Here is a 27,030-nt window from a genome sequence, read left to right as displayed (position 1 = left end):
TAGTGCTGTCAGTCTTTCGAAAATAGGGAGGTGTGAACTTGGCCACACTGAGACGTTTTGTTTCGCATGCTTCCATTAAGGGCTCATGCTGACGAACGTATTGGATTTAAATCAGACCGCCCACTGTCACGTTATTCATTGGACTGTTCAGATAAATCATTTTATTCTCGATCGTGATTTTTTTTTTTGTCATGAGAAAAAAAAAAAATCGCAGCGTGTACTACTTGAAAAATCAGACCCCACACGGAATATCCAAGAAGCCCCCGAATTTTTAAGGATAGATTTCTATTCTAAACCTAGGAATGTGCATGTGATCATGTACATGTTTCAATGTAGCTGTGTGAAAATGGATCGCACATGGACATAAAAAACGGACACACGGATGACACATGGACGTAAAAAACGGACACATGGATGGCACACTGACGTAAAAAACGGACACGTGGATGGCACACTGACGTAAAAAACGGACACGTGGATGGCACACTGACGTAAAAAACGGACACGTGGATGGCACACTGACGTAAAAAACGGACACACGGATGGCGCACTGACGTAAAAAACGGACACACGGATGGCACACGGACGTACAAAACAGACACACGGATGTAAAAAACGGACACATGGATGGCACACTGACGTAAAAAACGGACATGTGGATGGCACACTGACGTAAAAAACGGACACGTGGATGGCACACTGATGTAAAAAACGGACACGTGGATGGCACACTGACGTAAAAAACGGACACACGGATGGCACACGGACGTAAAAAACGGACACGCGGATGGCACACTGACGTACAAAACAGACACATGGATGACACACGGACGTAAAAACGGATACATGAATGACACACAGCCGTAAAAAAACATACACATGGATGACAAATGAACGTAAAAAAATGGATACGTGAATGGCACATAGCTGAAAGATAGAAAAAAAATTGTCTGAGTTTTCTGGATGAAACCCGAATGATTTTTCATACGCTCGTCTGCAGATGCCCTAAATCTGTGTGTATTAATTATTATTTTCCATGATGAAGAAGCCTTTGCTCTTTGAAAACTTGCAAATATTTTTCTGGTTAGCCAATAAAGGTATCACTTTTGTCTTATTTAGCATAAAAGTATTTACGTAGATAATACTTTCCATAGAGGATACAGCAACTCATTCCAATATAGAAGAGCAGGGACAATGCCTGTGCCCAAATCACACGTGATGTCAATTACAAATTGTGCACACAGAATAGTCGGAACAAAGAAATAAAGCAATACGACTTCTTTCACACGTCTGTATAAAACACGTATGTGAAAAACCCATACTGGTGTCATAAGTGTGCCATCCGTGTGTCCGTTATTATGATCAGTGCCATCCGTGTTTCCTTTATTATGATCAGTGCCATCCGTGTGTCCTTTATTATGATCAGTGCCATCCGTGCGTCCTTTATTATCAGTGCCATCCATGTGTCCTTTATTATGATCAGTGCCATCCGTGTGTTCTTTAATATGATCAGTGCCATCCATGTGTCCGTTATTATGATCAGTGCCATCCGTGCGTCCTTTATTATCAGTGCCATCCGTGTGTCCTTTATTATGATCAGTGCCATCCGTGTGTCCGTTATTATGATCAGTGCCATCCGTGTGTCCGTTATTATGATCAGTGCCATCCGTGTTTCCTTTATTATGATCAGTGCCATCCGTGTTTCCCTTATTATGATCAGTGCCATCCATGTGTCCTTTATTATGATCAGTGCCATCCGTGCGTCCTTTATTATCAGTGCCATCCATGTGTCCTTTATTATGATCAGTGCCATCCGTGTGTCCTTTAATATGATCAGTGCTATCCATGTGTCCGTTATTATGATCAGTGCCATCCGTGTGTCCTTTATTATGATCAGTGCCATCCGTATGTCCGTTATTATGATCAGTGCCATCCGTGTGTCCAATATTATGATCAGTGCCATCTGTGTGTCCTTTATTATGATCAGTGCCATCCGTCTGTCCGTTTTTCCCATCCATGTGTCCGTGATTACCATCAGTGTCATCCCTGTTTTTCAAGGATGGATAAAGAAAGAAATACATTACAAAGCTTCTCCTATACTTTGCAATATTAAACATGGATGGCGCACGGACTGTACACCGATGCCATCCGTGTGTTCTGTACCGACCTGTCCATTGCACCATAGGTTATAATGGACACGTATAGTGTCCATGAAAAAAAAAACAGATGCGACATGGATGTGTGAATGAGGCCTTAGGAGTAGAGGAGGAACGGTAAGACATTTTTAATTAAAGTATATTAGAAATAGAGATTAGATTATTACATTAAACAGATAGGCATTTAGCATTAAATCAGTGCTAGTTTCGGACCAGCCCTTTAAATTATCTACATTGTGAAATCTTTCCAAAAAAACAGGACAAGATGCCCCACAAATAAAAGCCTGCATTAAATCAGAAAAAAAAGTATGGCATCATGTCATGCAACATGACGTCATAACATCAAACTTTTTGACAGCTGTCTTCTCTATAGTAGTCCATCCCCGAAAGAGTTAATCCTGCTCAGTCACTCAGAAGCCATATACCTGCTGCTTTGTGAGTGCACTTCATGAATATTCCATGACTGCTGCCTGCTCTGGAACATGCCCCCCTGTGGCTGCAGCACAGACCCCCTCATTCCTGCCGGATAGATAATTACCAGTACAATGTACATCCAGTTTAGATGGCTGCAGCCTGCAATAGGTGGACTCAGCGCGCATGCGCGCCCTTGAAGTTTTCCCAGCTCTGGCTGCTGAAGTTTCCACAGTGAGAGCTGGAGAGAGCAGAGAGCTGGGCGCACAGAGGGCGCAGTCGGACCCCCGAGCTCCGTGCACTGAGGGATTGTCCTGGACTCCTCCAGACCTGTGTATGGGAAGCCAGATCTGCGCAAGTCACATTTAAAGGGGAACTCCATGTGCTGGGTGCATTCATCCTGGAGGAGCGGATTTTGCGCACCCTGCCCCAGTTCATTGACATGACACCAAGTCTGCGCCATCTGATGAGACCAGGGGTGCTGTCACCCACCTCCACTTTCTCCTCCAGGCTGTGAAGTTCTGTCTCCCCTTGATCACTTTTGATGAACACATTGAGAATACCACCAACACTGTTGGGGGCTGCATAGGTGGGTTTCATACTTCTATAAGGAGGGACAGATTCATTCTGTGGGATATTTGGTCAAGTTCGGAATGCTCCATATACTTGTCTCTGGATCTCCAGGAAAAAAAAACCCAAAAAGTGGTCAACCTTGGAAAGGATCTCCAATTCACCTAGAAAACAGGATTTACTATTGGTACAGCTACCAGGGTGGCTTCTAAAAAAACAGGAGGAACCTGAAGAAAGTCTTTGGAGCTTCACTCATCGGGGATTACACACAAATCCTCTCCCTTTGCTGTAGGGGGGTCTTTTTATTCTAAGGGGGATCAAGTTCAGTTATTTTTTGGATTTAATCTGTTTTGGATTATAACATTGTCCTACCACCAGTGTGACCATAATGAAGGTGAGTCTCTGCGCAGACCAAGTCTTTTCTATACTTTGTAGATGATTATTTTCCAGAGGTGAAGAAAAAAAAAACTTCTACACTTGTCCCACCTTACTGTAGAGCCCTCATAGATGTCTTACTAGATGTTACCAGGACCTTACTGTGGCTTTTTTTTGCCTTTGTGCTTTCAAGGTTCAACCAAAAAGTCTCCAAAACTTCAGATGTTGATGGTTCTTCTAGTGTTCTTCACCTTCTTTACAGTCAATGAAACAAAGCAATGAGTAACTCAATATGTTCTCAGCTGAATGGCTTCACACACAAGTTTTACCCACTTTGTATTACTTTTTATATCATATATTCCTAAAAAAAAAAAAAAGAAAAAAGTAGACTTCATTTAAAATAATCACTGGAGTAGATGTGGTCTTGTTTTATGGTCAATAGTAGGGATAGGGAACTTAGACCATTTCTCCAATTTGTCACTACAAGTTCAAACCGAGACCCTGAGAGTTTATTTTGGAGTCTCCTGTGCAAATGTTCCTTAACAGAACACATGGAATTTGAGACAAAGATGGTCCCACTTTACACCTAGACTCTAAGCCAGGATCTCCTCCCTCCCAGACAGGCTACATAGGGTAGACAATAGCACCAGGGCTGGTTTTATTGCACGTGTTCCTAAAACTCACAACATGGCTCAATATGTTGGAATGGGAGGGGGGGATGTTGCACATTTGTGGCTCCATGTAGAACATTTGTGCCCTGGAATTCCACATACTTGTTACTGAGTGAACTCATAACACTTTTACTATGGTACTAGAAGCATTGAACTTGAAGGCTTTCACCCAGTGCAGGTGGTCAAAGACTATGACTCGCCCCATTATTTATGTATACTTCAATCAGGCATCCTCTATGTAAAAGTAAGAAGGTAAACCTAAGAAAGAGGTAAGTTCTGAGCAAACTGCAACCTTTGCTGCCTCCTATTGACCAGAGCTGTAACTGCAATCATTGTTATTTAAAAAAAAAAAAAAAAAAAAAAAAAGCCCCATTTTAGTAAACTTTTTGTGATATACAGTTTAGGGAATTCCTACATTTTTATATTTCAAGTCTGTAAAAGAAAATCATATTGGGACTTTCTTAAACCTACTAAATTAGACTCCATTGTCTATAGGTTACATCTCCCTCCTTATGGATACAATGTATCAAATCTGAATTACTGTTAGGATTCAAGGTTCTTGATGGAATGAGTCTTTTACCTTGTACATGGCCTCAGGTCTAGTTGAACTTGTTAATGATTTTCAATTGATACCTAATCTGCTTCTTGCACAAACAATTAGGAGATTTGTCACTTAGAAAGTGATTATTCCTTTTGGCATCTGTTACCCTGGTCAACATCTCACTTATCTCATTAAGTGGACAAGGAACACAAGACAGTGATCCTGACAATAGAGGACTTTACATATCTAAATACCAGGAATATCTACCCCCCCCCCTCTATCTCTTAAAGAGAAATATACCTGATGGCTGTGCAATATATTTTATTATTAACATCCTAGTTAGGGTGCAGTGCACAATCAGCCACAGTAGATGCTTTTTTTATCCACTTAATCCCAATTTGCTTGGTCTCCTGAAGTCTGTGTATCCAGAACAGTTTCTTGTAATCATAAATTTCCTGTATGCCACTTTTGACAAGTACCCCCCTTCTCAACTTTTTTTTTTCTTCTTTTCTCTCCTCTCCCTTCCCCCACAAAAAAAAAGTTTAAATTAATTGCACTTTTTTCCTCTCTAAAGATTTCACGGTGCAGGGAGAGCGCCCTCTTGTGGCAGATGTCTGTACAAAAGTCGGTATAAAGCGTGAACGGAAGTGGCCGCTTTGTGATCTAAAGGGAGAACTTAATTATAATAAGATCTGTCCCACAAAAAAAAATCTGTGAAATATTTATTTTCTGTCGTAAAAAAACAATTTTTTTAGAATTGATGGTGACTGATTGTTTAGCTCAAAAGAAGGGCTCCCATTCGGTAATAGTGTCTATAAGAAAACTGTTTAGAACGATTTATAAGGATTTATAGATCTGATGCACAAATTGTAATTAGAGACCAAGAAAATAACTAATAACAGATCGAAGTAAAGTTTAAAAATCTTAAGAAAAGTGTAAGAAATGTATATAGAATCTGTGAGCTGGTTAAATGTCTGGAGAAACAATTCCCGAATGTTCAGATTTCATTCTAATCAAAATATTTACTTTTCGATGAATGTGTCACAAGCTGCTAATAGGAAGGTGCAAGGTGAAGACTTTCTATGGAAAGGTTTGATCACCATATGTATTATGATAGTTTATTCTATAGTTGCTCCTCTATATATACTTTCCTTTTTTTGTTTAGAGGTTGATGAAAACTAAATATCTACTGACAATTAATGTGTTCAGTTAAGTGGCATCTGCAGTAATTCTGGTGATGTCTGTCTTTTTCTGTATTCTTTCATTTGATCATGCGAAGGTTAGGATGTGTTAGAAAAGGTGGTTAGGTTATAATAATAAGTCGGTATAATGTACATTAAGAAACTCAGTTGTTATATGCAATATATTGCACAATATAATTAATATATAATAATGCTGCTATGTGCTAATGTATATTGTGCGGTTTCAATCTACTACTAGAATACATTAAAATACATGCGTGATATATATGTACATATTGCACATACTCACATTATGTATATTACTATATTCTAGTATTTGAACAGCACAATATAACAAAATATATTAGTACATAGCAGCATTATATAGCACATGCATATAATGTATACATCTATATATTATTGTGCTATTACTTTCAATATCCTATTAGACTATAGAAATATACATAATTTATATATTACTATGTTCTAGAAGTAGATTGAAAGTAATAGCAGGAATATTAGTACATAGCAGCATTGTGTGTGTAATGTATACACAATGCTGCTATATACTAATATATATTGTGCTGTTAGTTTGAATCTACTACTAGAATATAGTAATATATAATGTGTGTAAAATTATATTTTTTACACATTATATATCACTATTCTAGTAGTAGGTTGAAAGTAACAGCACAATAATATATTAGTACATAGTAGCATTGTGTGTTTATAATGTGTGTGTGTGTATATATAATGCTGCTATATGCTATTATATATTGTTACTTTCAATCTACTACTAGTGTGTGTGTGTGTGTGTGTGTGTGTAATATTTATATGTGTGATTAGATCAATTTACTATTCTATTGACATAGTGAAGTGTTTAAAATCCAATAATATACTATATACTCCATTGGATTAATCATAGATGCTCAGTATTATATATTGCAATTATATGCAAAATTCTAGTATAATATATTGAATAAAGCATAATATGTGACTGACAAAGTGCAGTCTTGTAGTGCTGCTATATAAAATACATTACTATAGTGTAGCAGTATGATATAATGTCTGTAAATATATACTGCTAGTGTAATTCTCCATTATAGCTGAATGCAATATATTCAGTATAATTTACCAGAGAATATGCTGCTATGAAGCGATGTAATCTATCATCACTTGTGACTTTCTAGAATTAATATAATAATCAGAGGTGGTAGATAGTTGTCACTATGTAAGTAGTCTATAGACAAAGCTGAGGAGGAGGATGAAGATGGTGAACAGGGAATGTATAACTTGTTCAGCAGAGCTAGTAATAAATAACTGGCAGCAGGGAGCAGACACGATGAAGGCTGTGATGGGCCCAGTATAGTAACTGCTGGGAGTAGCTGCACCTCTTCACAGGTCTCCTGCTGGAATCTCCTGGAGAAGTAAAACCAGATGAGGTAGGACAGAGGCTGCTGGCCTTTGTGTTTCTGCTGATAATAGGAAAGAATGGGGCAGCTAAAAAAAGTGAAGTTTTAATAAAAGAGAATATCCTTGTTAATGCAAGATCTAGTTGTCTGATTCAGTTTTGCTTTCTAGTCCACTTGTAACTTTGCTTTCAAGACCTGAGTCAGTGCATGTAATAAATGTCTGGAGCTGTACAGTATGAGTGTGAGAGCAGCAGCAGCAGCAGCAGGGCCTGGAGCAGATGTGCGGCTGCTGCTGGCAGCTGGGGGATTGCTTAATCCAAATGTTATTCGTTAGAGCTTCCCTGTCTCAGGGTTTGGACATCCTTTGTAAATCTATTAGCACATATAAATGATACCAACAAGTACACAGAGCAGGCACAGACACTGGAGATCCTCACACACAGGGACCCTGCAGGGACTGATGCAGAGCATGGACACACAGGCTGCCAGTCACTGTGTAGGTGGAAAGCTGAGTGGTGTCCCTGCTCAACCTCATCACGCACTACACTAATAAATATATATAATATATATTATAATATAAATGTATTACTACTATTGCATTAGTACATTATGTATCACTGCTTTTCATGTTTTAACTTGTTTTATATTTATTGTAAATATTTAACCATAATATGTAAACACAACTTTATACTTTATGTTTAGTTGAACTTTTTTTTATTTTTCAGCCTTCCTTGGGACTGTTATTGAAGGCAGGAGGTTTTAGGGTACCCGGGGGAGCCATGATCTCCAGTTATCTCCTGGTCCTCCTCCTGACATTGTCCTGCATCTCGCAGGTGGTGGTGGACGCCAGTTCTTGGTGGTGAGCACATTTTATATTCCTGTTTCCTAGATTTTTCCAGCCATTGTGTTGTATTACTGCTCTGTTTGATAACTGCCTGATATATGTAGATTTTTTTTTTCTTTTTTTGCACCATGACCGATACCATTGCTATAGATCGTCTGAACGATCTTTTCGTGTCTGGTTGGATTGTGCTGCTCTCTAATCACTGTTAAGCTGTCAATTACACTAAGATACATTTTATTTTATTAGACCTTTTTTGTATTGCACAGTTACTATGCCACGTATCTGCTGTAGATGGCACATGCGATCAGATCGTCATTGTAGTAGCAAGTGTCGGCGATGACGCTCTGCACATCCTTTTTTAATCATTTTTTATCTTGGCTTTGGCATATTTTATCACACAGAATTATGTGTATTTGCAGTAGATTGTATGAACGATCAAATCGACCTTGTGTTTTGCAGTAGTTAAACATTCTTATCGTTTAGCAATTTTTTTTAATTTGCCCTTAGTTTTAGTACCCAGTGAGAATGAGATGTATCTGTTATATTTGGTAAAAACGATCAGATCTCTATTTTATTAAGACAAGTGGTCGATTTAGCCCTTTCTTTGCCTTTTTTGCTGAATTCTAGTTCACTGTTTGAGGTGTATTTCAAAGAGATTGTATGAGCGATCGAATCGCTGATGTGTTTTTGTAGTGGTTGCACTATGCTAGGTGTTTATACATTTGCATCCTTTGCATTTTTAACTAGTTCATTGTTCTAGTGCACCATAAAGATGCAATATATGTATTGTAATTGGTACATGCAATTATATCAGCACCAAAGGGTGAAAAACCAGCGCAGATAACTGTGTAACTGTGCCTATTCTTCTATGTTACATTGTAAGTTATTGCTGTATATTGGAAATAGATCGTTCATACAATCAGATCGCGTCTGTACTGATGAGTGACTCTATGCTGTGTTTGCACAGGTCTCTGGCCATGAACCCCGTCCAGCTCCCAGAGGTGTACATTATCGGGGCACAGCCTCTGTGCAGTCAGTTATCGGGGCTCTCACAAGGGCAGAAGAAGCTGTGCCAGCTCTACCAGGACCACATGCAGTACATCGGGGAGGGGGCGAAGACGGGCATCAAGGAGTGCCAGTACCAGTTCAGGCACAGGAGGTGGAACTGCAGCACAGTGGACAACACCTCCGTGTTTGGCAGAGTCATGCAGATAGGTAAGAACACAACTAATGCTTAATATCTGGATTTAATTTTATAGCTGTTAGGATTTTATACCAGTTTGATTTAGGTAAAACATTTTTTTATTTGCTCATTGTGGTGGCTCCTATCTATCTATCTATGTATGTATCTATCTATGTATGTATCTATCTATCTATGTATGTATCTATCTATCTATGTATGTATCTATCTATCTATCTATCTATGTATCTATCTATCTATGTATCTATCTATCTATGTATCTATCTATCTATGTATCTATCTATGTATCTATCTATGTATGTATGTATCTATCTATCTATGTATCTATCTATGTATCTATCTATGTATCTATCTATGTATCTATCTATGTATGTATGTATCTATCTATCTATGTATGTATCTATCTATCTATGTATGTATCTATCTATCTATGTATGTATCTATCTATCTATGTATCTATCTATCTATGTATCTATCTATCTATGTATCTATCTATGTATCTATCTATGTATCTATCTATCTATCTATCTATCTATGTATCTATCTATGTATCTATCTATCTATGTATCTATCTATCTATGTATCTATCTATCTATGTATCTATCTATCTATCTATGTATCTATCTATCTATCTATCTATCTATGTATCTATCTATCTATCTATGTATCTATGTATCTATCTATCTATCTATCTATGTATCTATCTATCTATGTATCTATCTATCTATGTATCTATCTATCTATGTATCTATCTATCTATCTATGTATCTATCTATCTATCTATCTATGTATCTATCTATCTATCTATCTATCTATCTATCTATCTATCTATCTATGTATCTATCTATCTATGTATCTATCTATCTATCTATCTATGTATCTATCTATCTATGTATCTATCTATCTATGTATCTATCTATCTATCTATCTATGTATCTATCTATCTATGTATCTTTCTATCTATGTCTGTCAAAATTTGGTCTAGATAAGGACCCTTTTCAAGCTAATGTATCTAGTCTATATATCTACCGTATTTGGTATGGCATATGGCATATTTGGGACTACAATTCCCAGCATGGCTACGTTTGATTAATATGGATTCCAGATTTGATGTAATGCAGGATGTTCTAAAGAAAAGCCTCATTCTGCTTCCCTTATTTTGATTATTGCATTATTCTAGTTTTCCTTAGGCTATATTCGCATACAGGTGTCTGCACCAAAATCCGTAATAGTAATCTTCAATATATGTTGCGCTATTGGTTACTTCTTTTGTGTGTTTACCCTTTCTTTGATACTTTTTTTGATACAGCATTTTCCTAGTGCAGAGATTCTAGACTTAATTTATTTTACTCACTTATATGGCGCCATCATATTCCACAGCGCTTTACAGACATCATCATCGCTGTCCCCATTGGGGCTCACAATCTACATTCCCTATCAGTATGTCTTTTGACGTGTTGGAGGAAACCCACACAAACTCCTTGCAGTTGTTATCCTTGGTGAGATTTGAACCCAGGACCCCCAGGGCTGCAAAACAACCGTGCTAACCACTGAGCCACCGTGCTTGCCCAAAAAGTGCAATCTTAAATTTTTATAATTTTTTTTTTCTTCCCATATGTGGCAAAAAATAATTAGCGCTCTGCTACATCTTTAAACGCACATTGGACATGAGTTTATCACATCACTTTTGCTTGCAGAATTTTTGCAGAAAAATCGCAGCGCTTGGGAACGTGGCCTTCCTCGCTAGTCACCTATAGATTAATGATGATGAAACGATATAATGCCGTAAAATCCATCATGAATCTCCGGTTCCTGCCCCACTTTAATGACCTTATTATAAGGCATTATTGTATTATCCTATTTTCACACCTACCATTTCTGCAGAGTCTGAGCTGTGTTGCGACATGATCCCACCTCTCTGGTCTTCTCACCCTTTTCTGTTCCATCTTGTTTACACGTGTGGTGTGAAGTCCTCTTTGCACATCTCCACTCTTTAATGGATCCACCCTGCAGGTTGTGACAGTCTCAATCCTGGGGGGATTGAACGCTCCAGACTATTTCTTCTAGATTTCAAATCTCTCTAATATCCCGGCATAAACCTATTTCTTAAACAAGAAGTAATTTATAAGGGCAATTAGCCACTTAAACTAACTGCTACGCTAAGAGGGCTTAATAGGTATTTGGAGGCGGCGTCCCAGACTGGGGATAGAGAAGGGGCTATTCATCCAGGGCTAGAAACTGGACTCTCAGACTTTATTTAACTTTCATAAAGTTTAGGGGGTGGGGGAACCAGTTGTATGATTTTTATTTCTGGGAAATTAGCTGAAATGTAAAATTGCTCAGCTTTAAAGATGATATGCATTACAGAATTAATGTGCTTTTATAGGCACTTTGCTGCCATTTTTGGTAATTCCATATATCAATATGTCTCCTACAATTATCAAAGAATATACGCTGTGTATTTTCCTATCAAAAGTGCAGATAAATTATATTTTGTATTGTTTGTCAGAAGTCCACATCTAGGACCAAACCAATCTATGCACATTTTATGTTCTATTTCTTTTAAGCATTTTTTTTTCCTTTTTTCTTTATCTAAAAAATTTTTGTTACATAATGAAATTTTTCATCATTTGCATCTGTCTCCAATATAAAAAAAAATCATCCAATGCTTTCGCAATTGTTTCCCTGTGTTTGATAGAAAAGGAAATACTGAGAGCTGCTTGTAATGGAGTGAACAATGAGAAAATAGACATTTTTGTATTTTATTTCTTTAGATTCCATCAAATGTGGTTTAAAAAAAAAAAAATTGGAAAAGAAGAAAATATTAGCTGTAAAAAAAGAAAAATGGCTAAATAATAATAAAGAATAAATTAGAGCTAAAAATACTAAAAAAAAATAATAAAATATTAGCTCTAAAACAGGAATAAAATATTAGTGCTACAAATAATAAAAAAAAAGTAAAATATTAGCACTAACAAATAATAAAAAAAGGAATAAAATAGCCCTAAGTAAAAAAGGAATAAAATATTAATGCTAAAAAAGGAATAAAATATTAGTGCTAAAAATAATAATAAAAAGGAATAAAATATTAGTGCTAAAAATAATAAAGAAAAAAATACCAGCTCTAAAATGGAATAAAATAGCGCTAAAAATAATAATAATAAAAAAAAAATATTAGCGCTAAAAGAAGGAATAAAATATTAACTCTAAAAATAAAATAATAAAATTATTAATAGCTCTAAAACAAATATTTAATTTTATTTATTTTTTTTATGTTTACAATGGACAGGCAAAACAGTAACTATTTAATGACATTTGCTTTCCAAGCCACTTGATTCCAATACATAGAAAATAAAACAATAGTGTAAAAAAGGAAAGGAAACAAGCAAAAGCTGTAAAGATAAATAAGAAATAAAAGAAATTTTTTTATCTACACGCCAAAAAAACCCAATAATGTTTAATTGCCTTTTTTATGTACTATTCATTTTTTTATTTTCTGATGGGCAGAGTTTTAAAAAGTTCTAAACTTCCTAGAATTCAAAATATTTATTAATCTTTAAATTCTAAAGGCGAATTACACTGTGGTCACCTCGCACTCCAATAAATTCTATGGGGTCAGATTAGTTAAAGCGGTTTATATTCATTGCCGAATCCTGACTTTCTCCTTGGATTTCAGATGGCCTATGGCATTTCTATAGGACTGTGGACAATATGGCATTCATATGGACAGAACACTCACATTACACAAAGTGAACAGAACTTGTTTCTTAATTTAATACAAACCTTCTGCAGGCTTTCGGGTTAAATTCTCCATTTCAATGCTTTTAAAGGCCATTTAGAGATAAACACTGAGATGATTTTAATTCAATGTAAGAATGAGATGGCACAAAGTTTGATAGGAAGAAACAGAAAAAAAAAGAAGAAAAGAAAAAAAGAAGATATCAGATTTAAGGATCTTGTGTTTTTATTTCTGCCTGACATTTATTTTGGAAAGTCGGTTAAGTGCAGTTATTGTAACCCTCTGCACATGTAACTTCTCAAATCATCTTGTTTTCATTTAATGGGAACTAGTGTGGGAATAAAGTTTTGAAAAAGCTCAAAATTACTTCCACCCCATGAACCCTCTCCACTTTTTGATTAAGAGATAAATTGGCTAAACTATTTCAACCTGCAGTTACAAAAGGTGCCTATTAGGGGGCGTAATCTGAGAATGCCCTAATATTTATGAATATCAGGCTGCTTAAAATCTTAAATCATCAAACATTATTTTTAAGTGTTTAAAAGTTTCAAAGTATTTTATGACTTTTATATACCTTTATTCTATACCTTTTTTATATGGCTTATTGTATATACATTACTTTATATCTCTTGTAAGCCTTATCCTTTTATCATTTGTGGTTTGCTTTTATACCTTTTTTTTATATAACTTATATTAAGTAACTTTTATTTTTGTGAGATATATCCCTTGTGGGCGGGGGGAAATAAAATTTTATATATATATATATATATATTTTTTTTTTTCCCCCCCATCTTTTGGCTTGAAATAAAGTGTTGTTTGATAAGACACTCATTATCCCCCAATCTCAGTGACCCTAGCGTATACCAACGTGCTGATTTCAACCCTACATGTAGTTTGACGTTCCCATACATATGTGTACAGGCTTGGACTGGCTCACGGGAGAGCAGGAGAATCCTCCGGTGGGCCACCACCCTCTTATATAAGCAGTACTTGGCACAATATACTTGAATCACTATGTACAGACAAAGGCAGCATCTTATTCATTTATCAATCTACCCAGATTATTGTTATATAAATTTGTGATTGAGGATAATGTCACATTTGCATGTAGCTGAAAAAGTGGGGTCCGGAGTTGGTTACTGGTGGGTCCTTGGCAGCCCAGTCTGACACTGTATGTGTATGCTTTTCAACTGATGACCTCCATTTTGTACAGTGTCACCTTTTAAGCCAGGCTTACATGGTATAATCGCAACCATTAAATTATTGTTACCCGCAAGTCAATCAGTGGGCATTTAATGATCTGTTCAGACTCCTGACCACAATCCTGTGTACAGAACTATCATTAACATGATATTCTATGTTCACAGAACGATTGTATTATCGGCAGCACATCACCTGCTTAAAAAAAAATTCTTTGCACTCAATGGACAAGCATTTTACTTATTTGGAGACCTGATTAGATGGGCTGATAATTAGAAATGAGCATTCCGGTGAATGCTCGTTTCCCGATGATCAGCCTTTGTAAACAGTCCTTTAGGAATCTGTGGCTGTTTGTCACAAAGTCTCTGAGTTCTCCGTCTACCATGCCCTATCTATCACTGGTGCCAACCCTGATTATGAGCACTGCAACAATTTAATTTTATCTTCTCTTAAGTTGGTTGTCTTGAATTAGAATAAATGGCTTCTAAAAAAAAATAAAAAATGGCGCCGAGCCTGTACAAAAGTTGTATTTAGTACTGGAGCTCGGCTTCATTCACTTTAATGATGGTTTCTAGTTGTGTACTAGACCAGGGGTGGACATACTATTTGTGCAACCAAGAGATAAAGGGGTCAATATCACCCCCAAAGAAGTTGGAATTATGCATTATGATGAGTTATTGGGCTGCAAAGGACCCATATATTCTTGCACAGGCGCCCTCTTCTGTCTGTGTCCGCTCCTGTACTAGACTATGATATTTTTGGACTAATCGCACTCATTTTCTGTTTTTCTTGCATTCTTATTTTGCAGGGAGCAGAGAGACGGCATTCACCTATGCGATCAGCGCCGCGGGAGTGGTGAACGCTGTCAGCAGAGCATGCAGAGAGGGGGAGCTCTCAACATGTGGATGCAGCAGAGCAGCTCGTCCGAAGGATCTACCCCGGGATTGGCTGTGGGGTGGCTGCGGGGATAATCTAGACTATGGCTACAGGTTTTCTAAGGAATTTGTGGATGCAAGGGAACGAGAGAAAATCTATCAGAAGGGATCCTACGATAACGCCAGGATCGTAATGAACGTGCACAACAATGAAGCTGGGAGAAGGGTAAGGCATTTTTAATTATTGCAATCAACATGACTTAAATTGGTATTGGCAAAATTGTATTATATAGTTCTACCCAACCACAGGACCTCAAGCCCCCTTAAGTTCATTTTTCAGTCACATGTGATTTTGCCAGGCTAGTATCCTGCCAAAATTAGCCTGGGAGGTCTTCAATGTTTGTTCTTTAATATGTTTTGTTTTACCCTTTTGGGTTGTTAAGTTAATATTTTTAGGCAGAAGACCATGTCATTAAACCCTGTTTACCATTGATGATCTAGCCTCAAAATGGTCCTGTACCATGTGCTTGGTGGAGGTCTGATCCGCCACTATCAGGGGAGTCCAATGAGCTTAAGTCCCCTTAATATTGAGACTGGAGTTAGACTCTGTTGTGGCCATGACACCAGTCGTGTGGCCAAATATCACTGAGTACAGCCGTTATATCGCACCGAAATGCAGGTGAATGGCGTCACACTGCGACCCATAGGGCACCGTGACAAGCAAGTCAGAGCCATTTGGGTTTTTTGCTACTTTCTTGTCATGGTGCTCAAGTGGTCCCAGTACAACCCAATTTACCTAAAATACGTTGCGATTTAGCAGTGACTGGTTTTTGACTATGCGATCTCTTTAACTGGTAGAATGTTATATGGCCTATGTTGTAGGTGACCATGTGCTCTAAGGCAGGGTTCCCCAACTCCAGTCCTCAAGGCCCACCAACAGGTCATGTTTTCAGGATTTCCTTAGTATTGCACAGGTGATAATTCCATCATCAGCACAGGCAATAGTTACATCACCTGTGCAATACTAAGGAAATCCTGAAAACATGACCTGTTGGTGGGCCTTGAGGACTGGAGTTGGGGAACCCTGCTCTAAGGGTTAAACTAGTAATTTAAATAAAGCATTACATACCGTAAGAACAGTCGTTGTGCCGAGTCTGCCATCCTCCTAACCTTAGTCCTCGGGCAGTGCGGCTTAGCTCATATCCCGTCCTGGGTGTAACCTTAGACTGGGTCCTCAGATGTGGTCCATGTGATTCATAAACGTCATGCTGGTCACTCCCTTCACAGTCTGCGGATCTTTACAGAGTCCTTGCCACTTATCATAAATATTGAATTATTTTTTTTACCTGGTGTAAATGCCATTGTTCTCCTGAATCCACCATTGTTTTTGCTTTGTTCCTGCACCTCTCTGTTCCCGAGAGATGGACCCTTCTTCCTTGTTTGTAATTCTGGTCTTTTAGCCATCTGGGTGTGGTCTGATGGCAATCGACATTGCCTCCCTTAGGACAGCATGGCAACCTAGTATTTTGCTGCTGTGCCTTTGCAGTGTTGGACTGGGTTATCAAAGGCCCACCAGTAACATTGATTCTTGGAGCCAACTGTTCAGCTACATGCAAAAATAACCTGACCCTTGTACACAAATTTACTTTTGCTTCTATGGAAAATTAATGTGGCTAGCTTGTTTAATGAATGATTAGATGATACCTTTTCTGCTCATCAGCACTTTCACTGGGACTGCCTACCGGAGGATTCTCCTGTTCTCCTGAGGACCAGTCCGAGCCTGCGCTCTTGTCTCTTATTCTGGTTTCTAGTTGAACTATGTTGAATATCATATATCAGAAATCTGAAATAATTTATTTACACAAAGCTATTTACATCTTCAGATCTTCATTTGATGTCTTCAAATGGAAACCTTTTTTGCATCCAGAAACCCTTTGCAGATCCAAAACAGATTCAAGACACACTCTTATTATCATTTATTATTATAGCGACATTTATTCCATGACACTTTACATGTGAAAGGGATATACATAGCACAAACAATTACAATAATTTTGAACAATACAAGTTGGCGACTAGTACAGGAGGAGCGAGGACCCTGCCTGCGAGGGCTCACAATCTACAGGGGATGGGTGAGGATACATTAGTGGAGTATAGAGCTGGTCATGCAGCGGTATGGTGAAGCGGTGGTTACTGCAGGTTGTTCACTTGCCAGAAGAGGTGGGTCTTTAGGTTCCTTTTGAAGGTTTCCATGCTAGGTGAGAGTCTGATATGTTGGGGTAGAGAGTTCCAGAATAGGGGGGGATACACAGGAGAATTCTTGTATGCAATTGTGAGAAGAGGAGATAAGAGGGGAGTAGAGAAGGAGATCTTGTGAGGATCGGAGGTTGCGTGCAGGTACGTACTGGAAGACTAGGTTACAGATGTATGGAGGAGACTGGTTGTGGATGGCTTTGTATGCCATGGTTAGGGTTTTGAACTGGAGTCTCTGAGCAATGGGGAGCCAGTGAAGAGATTGACAGACAGGAGAGGCCGGGGAATAGCGGGGGGGCAGGTGGATTAGTCGGGTAGCAGAGTTTAGGATAGATTGGAGGTGTGCGAGAGTGTTAGAAGGGAGGCCACAGAGCAGGAGGTTGCAGTAATAGCGGCGGGAGATGATGAGGGCGTGCACTAGTGTTTTTGTAGATTTGTGGTTGAGGAATGTGTGGATCCGGGAGATATTTTTGAGTTGGAGTCGGCAGGAAGTGGAAAGGGCTTGGATATGTGGTTTGACGGAGAGATCAGAGTCCAGGGATACCCCGAGACAGCGAGCTTGCGGGACTGGGCAGAGTGGGCAGCCATTGACTATGATGGATAGATCAGGTGGGGGGTTGAGTGAGACAGTAGAAAGATGATGAATTCCATGTTAAGTTTTAGAAATCTGTCAGAGAAGAAGGATAAAAAAGGTCCTTTAAGTGCCAGTTCAAAGATGCCCAAATGCTGGAAAAAATGCTCAGAAAAACTGATGGTCAAAAATGATTAAAAAAAAAACTAAAAAGCACCTTTCAGGTTTACGAATAAATGAAGTTCCTTGAAGCGTCTTCTGCTTGAAAAATTTATATTTTTGGCTTACTGGAAAAACAATGATGTGTGCGAATACGGGTTGTTGTGTTTTGTTTTTTATTAGGAGTTTTTGGAATGACAAAAAGTAAATGCCTAAAGGATGGTTCAAAATAATGCTTCAAATGACTATTCCTATTCATTTGTATTGTAAAACCACTTGGCTGCTCATATGTCCAGTGTTTTGAGCTTTTATTTTTTTTTCCTCCTCAAGATTTGAAATATACACTTGGTGGGGAAAAGAAAAAAAATGCATGTCACGTCTTTTGAAGCGGCTCCTGACTGAACAGTGCCAATGTTGGAACAGCCAAAGGCAGCAAAACTTGCTTTAGGAAAAAAAACAACTTTCAAAACACTCCAAAAAATCTTCAAAACTGCCTTAGGAAACTAAACCTTCCAAAGTAAGAGCATTTTCTGAAGCGGTTTTTACTGGAAAACTTTAAAAAAAATTTTTTTTTTATTATTCCTCCTATGAGACTCGAACAAGGAAGAGATTTTTTGATCTCTTGTGCAATACTGTAATATTGCCTCCAAACATGGCACATGGCGGCATCTGTATCCCCCCAAAACGCTGCGTTCTAAACACGCAATTAAATCCGCATGTGTTCAGTGAACTATGCAGATTTACCGCATGTAATGATTGGCTATGGGTGAAACTGCAGCGGAGACTAGCGTGATTTCTAGAATAGGGCTCTGCAGAACCTCCTCTTGAATGGAGTGGGGGTTGTTCAAAAGTTCAGCCTGTGCTCCATTCATTGTCTATAGGACTTGTGGACATAGCAGGGTGCTGAACTCGACTTTCTTCAGCAGTCCATAGAGAATGAATGTAACTGAGACTACTCCATTCAGGACGGGGATCTGCACTGCTCCATTCTTGAAATCTCTGGGAGTCCCACTACTCGAATCCCCAGCGATCAGTGAGTTATCCCCATTTACTGTAGATGGGCGATTTAGGGCTTGTGGAGAGTGACAATCCAAGCCTGGCATGTCAGAGCGAAGGAGACTTTTATAAGTAGGGATGAGCAGACCCGAGGATGTTCGGGTTTGTCTGGTTCGACCAAACTTTAGTCCAAAGTTCAGTTCGGATACCAGAACTCTACCCGTACTTGAACCCGAATCCCATAAAACACAATAGATACCCAAACTTTAGTGCTGTAAAAGGGCTTTCTATTGGGGACTTCCAGGAAAAGTCCGGTGCTGAACTCTGAACACGGATAACAGTGTCCGGTAAGAATCCCGAACTTTACAGTTCGGGTTCGCTCATCTCTACTTATAAGCATGCTCCTCTGGGAAGTTAAATATGCCAATTGTCTCTTCAGAGCGAAAGAAGACTAGAACGTGTCACTCTCCACAAGGAGGGAGAAATGTTACTCCTTTAAACTCCAGTCCAGTGTCTCTCACCAAGCCAAATCGGATCTCATGCTTTGCACTGATCAGGAGCAAAATCCCGAAACACCGTGTCTGCACATTGAGATTCTGGTTTGGCTTTTATCCTAAATCATGTGGCAAAGCTCGTTAAGGAGTCAATATTGATTTCTAGGATCCCTGCTTCCAATAGGTGGTGCTACAGTTCTAGTCCCCTTCCTCTCGAAAGAGACAATTTGCATATTCTTCTGAAACTACAAATGTATGGCCTCATCGTCTGAATATTGCTGATCATTTACAATTTTGCACCAGTCCACTGTGTCTCCCTAATCTGCCATTTTAGTGAGGTATGTTGATGTTGGATTTGGTCCTCTCATACAAATGATCCAACAGATGAAAAGCCATCTATAGCTAGTGTTGATCCCTCGTGAGCTAAGATTTAAGGTTTGAGATGGCTACAAGCTCCATTTAAAGCTTTTAGTTTTCGGGTGGAGTTATACTTGAATTAATTTCATGACTCGACATTAGGTTTGGGAGTGCTCGTGAATGGTGAATTGCGACATCGTTGGGCCTTTTATATGAATGTTCCTTTTTTATAACCTATTTGTGGGGCGACCAAAGTCTAGACGTAATTACTCTAACTTTTTATGAAGGTCTAAATTATAGGTTATTCCCATTCTTTAACACACGGCTAATCATCTATTTGATGATAAACAGTGGCCACCATAAAGTTTAATATTTCATCTTTGTAGAAGCATTTAAGTATCTTCCTAGTTGGTGAAAATGTAAAGAAAGGAGAGAACAAGGCGCAATGGGTGACTCAGTATTGCAATTGTAGAGGGGTGTGGGGATGGCTACTAACCTTATGAAGTTGTGCACCTCTGCACAACCCCAGTGTAAAGCTCCACAAGCTCCACTCTGTTGGTGGCTGTCATCTATTTCCAGCGGCGTTCACAGATCCTGATCTCTTGATGGTATATCACGTGGTCAGGTTAGTGGCATGTAATGCCGAGATAGACACCCAGCTTCACCAACACCCCCGGCAGCATTCCGGAGGGGTTAAGGCAGCGCAGCTTGGAAAACCAGGGTAGTGATTCTAATTAATTTGCTCCCACAGGTGAAAAAACAATAGGTTAAAGGCAGCTCTACCGCACCCCAACAGGGGGAAAAGGACAATCAATGGATATGAATAGCGGTACCAGAGCGCCAATATTGGCGCTCTGGTACCGCTATTCATATCCATTGATAGTTGGTGAAAATAGCAGAGCTGCAAACCTTTAGTCATATTGTAACGTGAAGCGGGGCAGTAGCTGTGGGTGAGGTACTCTTCTCTTACGCCCTGGCATGTTACATGAAGGTGAGGGTCCTGGATGAGTGTGTGGAGTTGTGATATGGGGGCACTACGCCCTTGCAGGCTGCATGTTACTAATGACTTTGGTTGGCTAGGACCAGTTGTTGAGGACTTCAATGAGGGAGACCACCAGTCAAAAATAAACTTTTTACTTAACGATAACTTTATGGGAATTATGTACAATCAATAGGAGGTATACAACTTTATGAATGTTTCCTTCACAAAACTGAGCATCTTCACAGAGTCTCTGTTCTTTTCTCTTTTACTCATTTGTTCTCTATTTCCACCGTTTCACTCTACTTCACCACAACCCAGGTCAATACTACAGTCCAGTTAGCAAGAGTTCTATTCTTAACTCGCGGTTCCGCATCTTCTTCCCCCTCAAGGGAACTATGTTGCCAGTATGGCCGGTACTTAGCTTCTTTCCTACTGATGCTATGGAACTCCTGCCTGGAGCACTCTCTTCGTCTCACTTATTTTGTCCTGTTTCCTCTCTGAGTTACAACTCAAGGCTGTACTGATGGGCATCCTCTTTCAAGACCCATCTTTGATCGATCACTCTGCCTTTCGGTCACTTCTCTCCTCTAGGGTCACGCTATCCTCTGTCAGTCACCGCTCGCGTTAGGGACACTCAAATATGCGGTTCTGATGACTGACCAGACATTAGGTCTGCTTTTCACACACATTGGGCCCTATTTGATGTCCAGACAAGAAAATGTATTTGTCCCTTCTCATTTTCCCCTCCCACTGTGGGCTAGTCCCAAACATTAACTCACTGTCCCTACTGTCGGGTAGAACACAACACCCAACATAATTAACGCATGTCACAATTCATACTACACAATACAACATTACTGCCAACGTTCCCCCTTGAAGAACAAGTGTATGTCAATCTACTTACAATAGCACGCAGGCCTAGTTAGTAATTGCCACGCTGTTTAAAGGAGTTGTCCACTGCTTAGATAACCCCTTCTTAAATGTCTGGGTAAACTTAAAAAAGCTTATTTTTACCTCCTGCACTTGTAAAGGTCCTGCAATGTCTGTGCTGACTCTCCCGGGGCTCATATGACATGAAATGGTAAAGACCATAGCCGGTCAGCGGCCGCTAATTGGCTGCAGCGCTCAAGTAACATAGTAATGTCACGCAACTGCTGGGATACAAAGCGCTGGCATCACTGGAACGATGCTTGTGCGGGAGGTGAGTAAAAACTTTTGGGCAATTAAGAAAGGGTTGTCCATATTGTGGACAATCCCTTTTTTAAGGTTAATTTGTCATTGAATTTAACTAAGTAGCAGTTTTAAGAAACTTTTGTACACAATGTATTTGCAAAGTTTTAGGACACTAGAATCCATATCTACATTTAGCACTTGGGCCAATTTGACATATAATTTGGGAAATTTTATACAATACAGTTTTTTTGTAAAATTGCATGTGATTCTATAGTGTCAATTGTTGCAAATTCTTTGAGGCCAAAAAAAGCCATGAGTTAAAGGGATTGTCCCAAGATGAACACTTATGGCTTGTCCACCACTGGGACTCCCAGGATCATGAAAACAGGGGGCCCATGTCCCTTATTTGAATAAAGTAGCACAGGGAAAGCACATTACTGCACCACGAAGTCTATGGAAAACTCTAAAGGCGTGCTCTGTTAATTTTTGTATATTTTCAATGATGCATTATTTTGATTGGGACTTCCATTTAAAAAGCTAGTATCTTTTTAAGCACACTACTGCAGGAAAAAAAAAGAAATGCAATGTTTGGAAGAAAGGACAAAGAGAAGGAATATATCAGGATAACATTATATAGTTGATGGCATTAAAGAAACAATAAACATAGTAGATGTGCAAGGAGATGGACATATTGCTTGCGATTCCCCCTTGAAAACATGAGTGTTTTTATGATGTGAACTAAGATGAACTATTGATGATGATGTTGTGTGTTGCCAGATGGTAGAGACAGTTAGGATTAATGTTTGGGACAAGCCCAGAGTGGGAGGGGAACAGCAGGCAGTGCCCCATGACGTGGGTGTCCCAAAGTGAGAGGAGGAGACTGAGGCAGTGGATAGCATGATCCAGAGTAAAGAAAAAAGGAAAATCGACAGAAGGACGGAGTGGTCAATCAGAGACAGATCCTGGGAGTGGACGCCTAGCAGTATGGGCCCGAGTTTAGAACTCAGAGAGGTAATGGGCCAGGACAGAGATCATGAGATGAAGAGTGCCCTGGGTGGGAGTTTCAAGGCATCAGTAGCAGAGAAGCTAAGTACTGGCTATATTGGCAAACTAGATCCCTTGAGGGGAAAGAAGTGGAACCGCCAGTTGCGAATAGGACTCACTAACTAGACTGTAATACTGGGCTGTGGTGAAGGCAGGTGAACTACTGGAAATAAGAACAAAGTGAGTCAAGAGAAAGTAACAGAGACTGTGTATGAAAGATACTCTGTATTGTGAAGGAAACTGTCATCAAGTTGTGTACCTGCTACTTCCTGCACAAAATCCCCACCAAGTGTTCGTTCATTAAAAAGTTTATTTTTGACTGGTGGTCTCTCTCATTGAAATCCTTAACATCTGGTCTTAGCCAACCAGAGACATCGGTAATGTGGTCTGCTAGGGCGTAGCACCCCTATAGCACAAGTTCACACACCCAGCTGATAACCCCACCTTCATGTAATATGTAAGAGGCAAGTACTTCACCCACAGCTACCTCCCCACGCCATGTTACATATGCATTAAAAATCTCCGCAATTCCTCTTTATTTCTTTTATTGCGATCTTGTCTCATATTGCAAGTAAACTGATATCATTTTATTGAAAACTTCTGTGCCAGGAGGTCTGTTATATCCACGTTCCTCCTCCTCACTATCCTGTGTCTGGCTGTAAGACATCTGGCTGCAGCAGGAGCCTCTTCTCTATCCGCAGGACAAAAAAATCATTAATTTTGCTGCACCCCTCAGCAATTCCACAATTGAAAATGGAACTGTTCAGTAGGAGATTATCTCCCCAGTTAATCTGCAGCATTTTCTGGATTTACCTGACACCATCTTGCAGAAGTTCTGTATAGGACAAACTTTGAGGGCATTTTTTGCCAGCAAGAAAATGTAGGGTTTCCTTCACATGTCAGTGATTTTTCTCATACGTAAAAAAAAATGGTCTGTTTTATCATATTTTGGTCAGTTTTTAGCATGAAAGTTAGTCAGTTTCATCAGTTTTCCTTCAGGGGAAGAAAAAATAGATGCAACTTACTAGAATGACACCTGTGAAGAAAAACGGTCCATTTCTCTTGGATGCTAACACTTGCGTGGATTTGTGAATATACAGTACAGACCAAAAGTTTGGACACACCTTCTTCTCATTTAAAGATTTTTCTGTATTTTCATAACTATGAAAATTGTACATTCACACTGAAGGCATCAAAACTATGAATTAACACATGTGGAATTATATACTTAACAAAAAAGTGTGAAACAACTGAAAATATGTCATATATTCTAGGTTCTTCAAAGTAGCCACCTTTTGCTTTGATGACTGCTTTGCACACTCTTGGCATTCTCTTGATGAGCTTCAAGAGGTAGTTACCGGAAATGGTCTTCCAACAATCTTGAAGGAGTTCCCAGAGGTGCTTAGCACTTGTTGGCCCTTTTGCCTTCACTCTGCGGTCCAGCTCACTCCAAACCATCTCGATTGAGTACAGGTCTGGTGACTGTGGAGGCCAGGTCCTCTAGCGTAGCACCCCATCACTCTCCTTCTTGGTCAAATAGCACTTACACAGCCTGGAGGTGTGTTTGGGGTCATTGTCCTGTTGAAAAATAAATGATGGTCCAACTAAACACAAACCGGATGGAATAGCATGCCGCTGCAAGATGCTGTGGTAGCCATGCTGGTTCAGTATGCCTTCAATTTTGTATAAATCCCCAACAGTGTCACCAGCAAAGCACCCCCACACCATCACACCTCCTCCTCCATGCTTCACGGTGGGAACCAGGCATGTAGAGTCCATCCGTTCACCTTTTCTACGTCGCACAAAGACACGGTGGTTGAAACCAAAGATCTCAAATTTGGACTCATCAGACCAAAGCACAGATTTCCACTGGTCTAATGCCCATTCCTTGTGTTCTTTAGCCCAAACAAGTCTCTTCTGCTAGTTGCCTGTCCTTAGCAGTGGTTTCCTAGCAGCTATTTTACCATGAAGGCCTGCTGCACAAAGTCTCCTCTTAATAGTTGTTGAAGAGATGTGTCTGCTGCTAGAACTCTGTGTGGCATTGACCTGGTCTCTAATCTGAGCTGCTGTTAACCTGCGATTTCTGAGGCTGGTGTCTCGGATAAACTTATCCTCAGAAGCAGAGGTGACTCTTGGTCTTCCTTTCCTGGGGCGGTCCTCATGTGTGCCAGTTTCTTTGTAGCTTTTGATGGTTTTTGCAACTGCACTTGGGGACACTTTCAAAGTTTTCCCAATTTTTCGGACTGACTGACCTTCATTTCTTAAAGTAATGATGGCCACTCATTTTTCTTTACTTAGCTGATTTTTTCTTGCCATAATACAAATTCTAACAGTCTATTCAGTAGGACTATCAGCTGTGTATCCACCAGACTTCTGCACAATACAACTGATGGTCCCAACCCCATTTATAAGGCAAGAAATCCCACTTATTAAACCTGACAGGGCACACCTGTGAAGTGAAAACCTTTTCCGGTGACTACCTCTTGAACCTCATCATGAGAATGCCAAGAGTGTGCAAAGCAGTCATCAAAGCAAAAGGTGGCTACTTTGAAGAACCTAGAATATAAGACATATTTTCAGTTGTTTCAGACTTTTTTGTTTAAGTATATAATTCCACATGTGTTAATTCATAGTTTTGATGCCTTCAGTGTGAATGTACAATTTTCATAGTCATGAAAATGCAGAAAAATCTTTAGATGAGAAGGTGTGTCCAAACTTTTGGTCTGTACTGTAAGTTTAGGCTAAAGAGTGCTGTCAACCTCTCCTATGAGTGTCCAACACACTGCTCCTAACAGGCCATGATCTAGGTTTGGGGGAACTGAAACATTGGCAATCATGTAAAGTTTGAAACCCCTGAAGATGACAGGATAATAGATCAATAAATGTCGTTTTCTTCTCTGGAACCAAGGAGCACCATAGTCTTTCCTATATTATTATTGTCAGGGTATCCATCCTACCTCTGATCCTCACCATCCACCCAGAGTGCCAACCATAATCTTTCTAAGGCTAAAAAGGACCTGTCAGGGGTTTCTTATTGCCTTATCTGTGAGCATCATATGATTGCAATGCTTGGCAGTGCCCACTCAATGTGTAGTGTTATAGTGTTGACTGTTTTGTGGCAAAGAATCATATACCGGTAAATGCTTGTTGGACTTCCAAAGAAAAAATGGCGACTCTGGTCTCTCCTGCCCACAGACTTATGCTCAGCTTTTCATGTATACAGGGGAAGTTGTCAATGTTTCGTGAGGTAAGGTACGCTGTGAGCCATGAGCTTGACCACCTTAGATGGGGCAGTGTGGGACATAATTACGTCAAACTCCTGGTGTTGTCCCACTTTTTGAAATTTTACCGCTTTGTGTTGTATACTTGCTCCAACCAACAATATTGGTACTTCTGTGCTAAACTAATAAGTTATATATTGCACAGACTTATGCCGTCTGCTTATACCATGAATAATTTGTCAAGTAACTGTCAGTGTTATAAATTCGTTCCCACAACCAGAGGGACTAATTGGTATTTAAGCAGTTTTCTAATATATTCTTAAAGTGGCTGTCTAGAGCTTTTTTATTTTAATTTTATATCCTATGATGCTTGGTCCACTCTTCTGTTGATGTGCCCGATTGTGTGCTATACCCCATGCATCCCTCCTATGTTCATGTAGTCCTAAGTGATATTACATGCATGGGCCAGGTGAAGCATCATTTCCACAGCACATGCGCACTGCTTGCACTACACTTGCGCACTGCTTGCACCTACACTTGCGCACTGCTTGCACCTACACTTGCGCACTGCTTGCACCTACACTTGCGCACTGCTTGCACCTAC

At 39.5% G+C, this 27,030-nt stretch overlaps 1 protein-coding gene across 3 annotated transcripts in view; it reads left to right on the top strand.

Moving 5' to 3' along the window:
- The window catches only part of WNT5A (Wnt family member 5A), a 51,005-nt gene that overhangs the window by 6,479 nt on the left and 17,496 nt on the right, over positions 1 to 27,030 (top strand). The window contains exons 1-4 of one of the 3 annotated variants that reach the window (XM_073644589.1): positions 2,785 to 3,531; positions 8,043 to 8,176; positions 9,129 to 9,376; positions 15,110 to 15,402. In XM_073644589.1, coding sequence (XP_073500690.1) covers positions 3,526 to 3,531; positions 8,043 to 8,176; positions 9,129 to 9,376; positions 15,110 to 15,402 — 681 coding nt within the window. In that variant the 5' untranslated portion in view covers positions 2,785 to 3,525. Of the gene's footprint in view, positions 1 to 2,784; positions 3,532 to 7,671; positions 7,814 to 8,042; positions 8,177 to 9,128; positions 9,377 to 15,109; positions 15,403 to 27,030 lie in introns of those variants that run through there. The other 2 variants (XM_073644588.1, XM_073644590.1) reach the window with 2 other exon arrangements.

This window comes from Phyllobates terribilis, unplaced genomic scaffold, assembly GCF_046119375.1.
Source record: "Phyllobates terribilis strain yellow unplaced genomic scaffold, ASM4611937v1 Scaffold_8__6_contigs__length_399053987, whole genome shotgun sequence".
Lineage (NCBI taxonomy): Eukaryota > Metazoa > Chordata > Amphibia > Anura > Dendrobatidae > Phyllobates > Phyllobates terribilis.
This window is presented reverse-complemented; position numbering and strand designations above follow the sequence as displayed.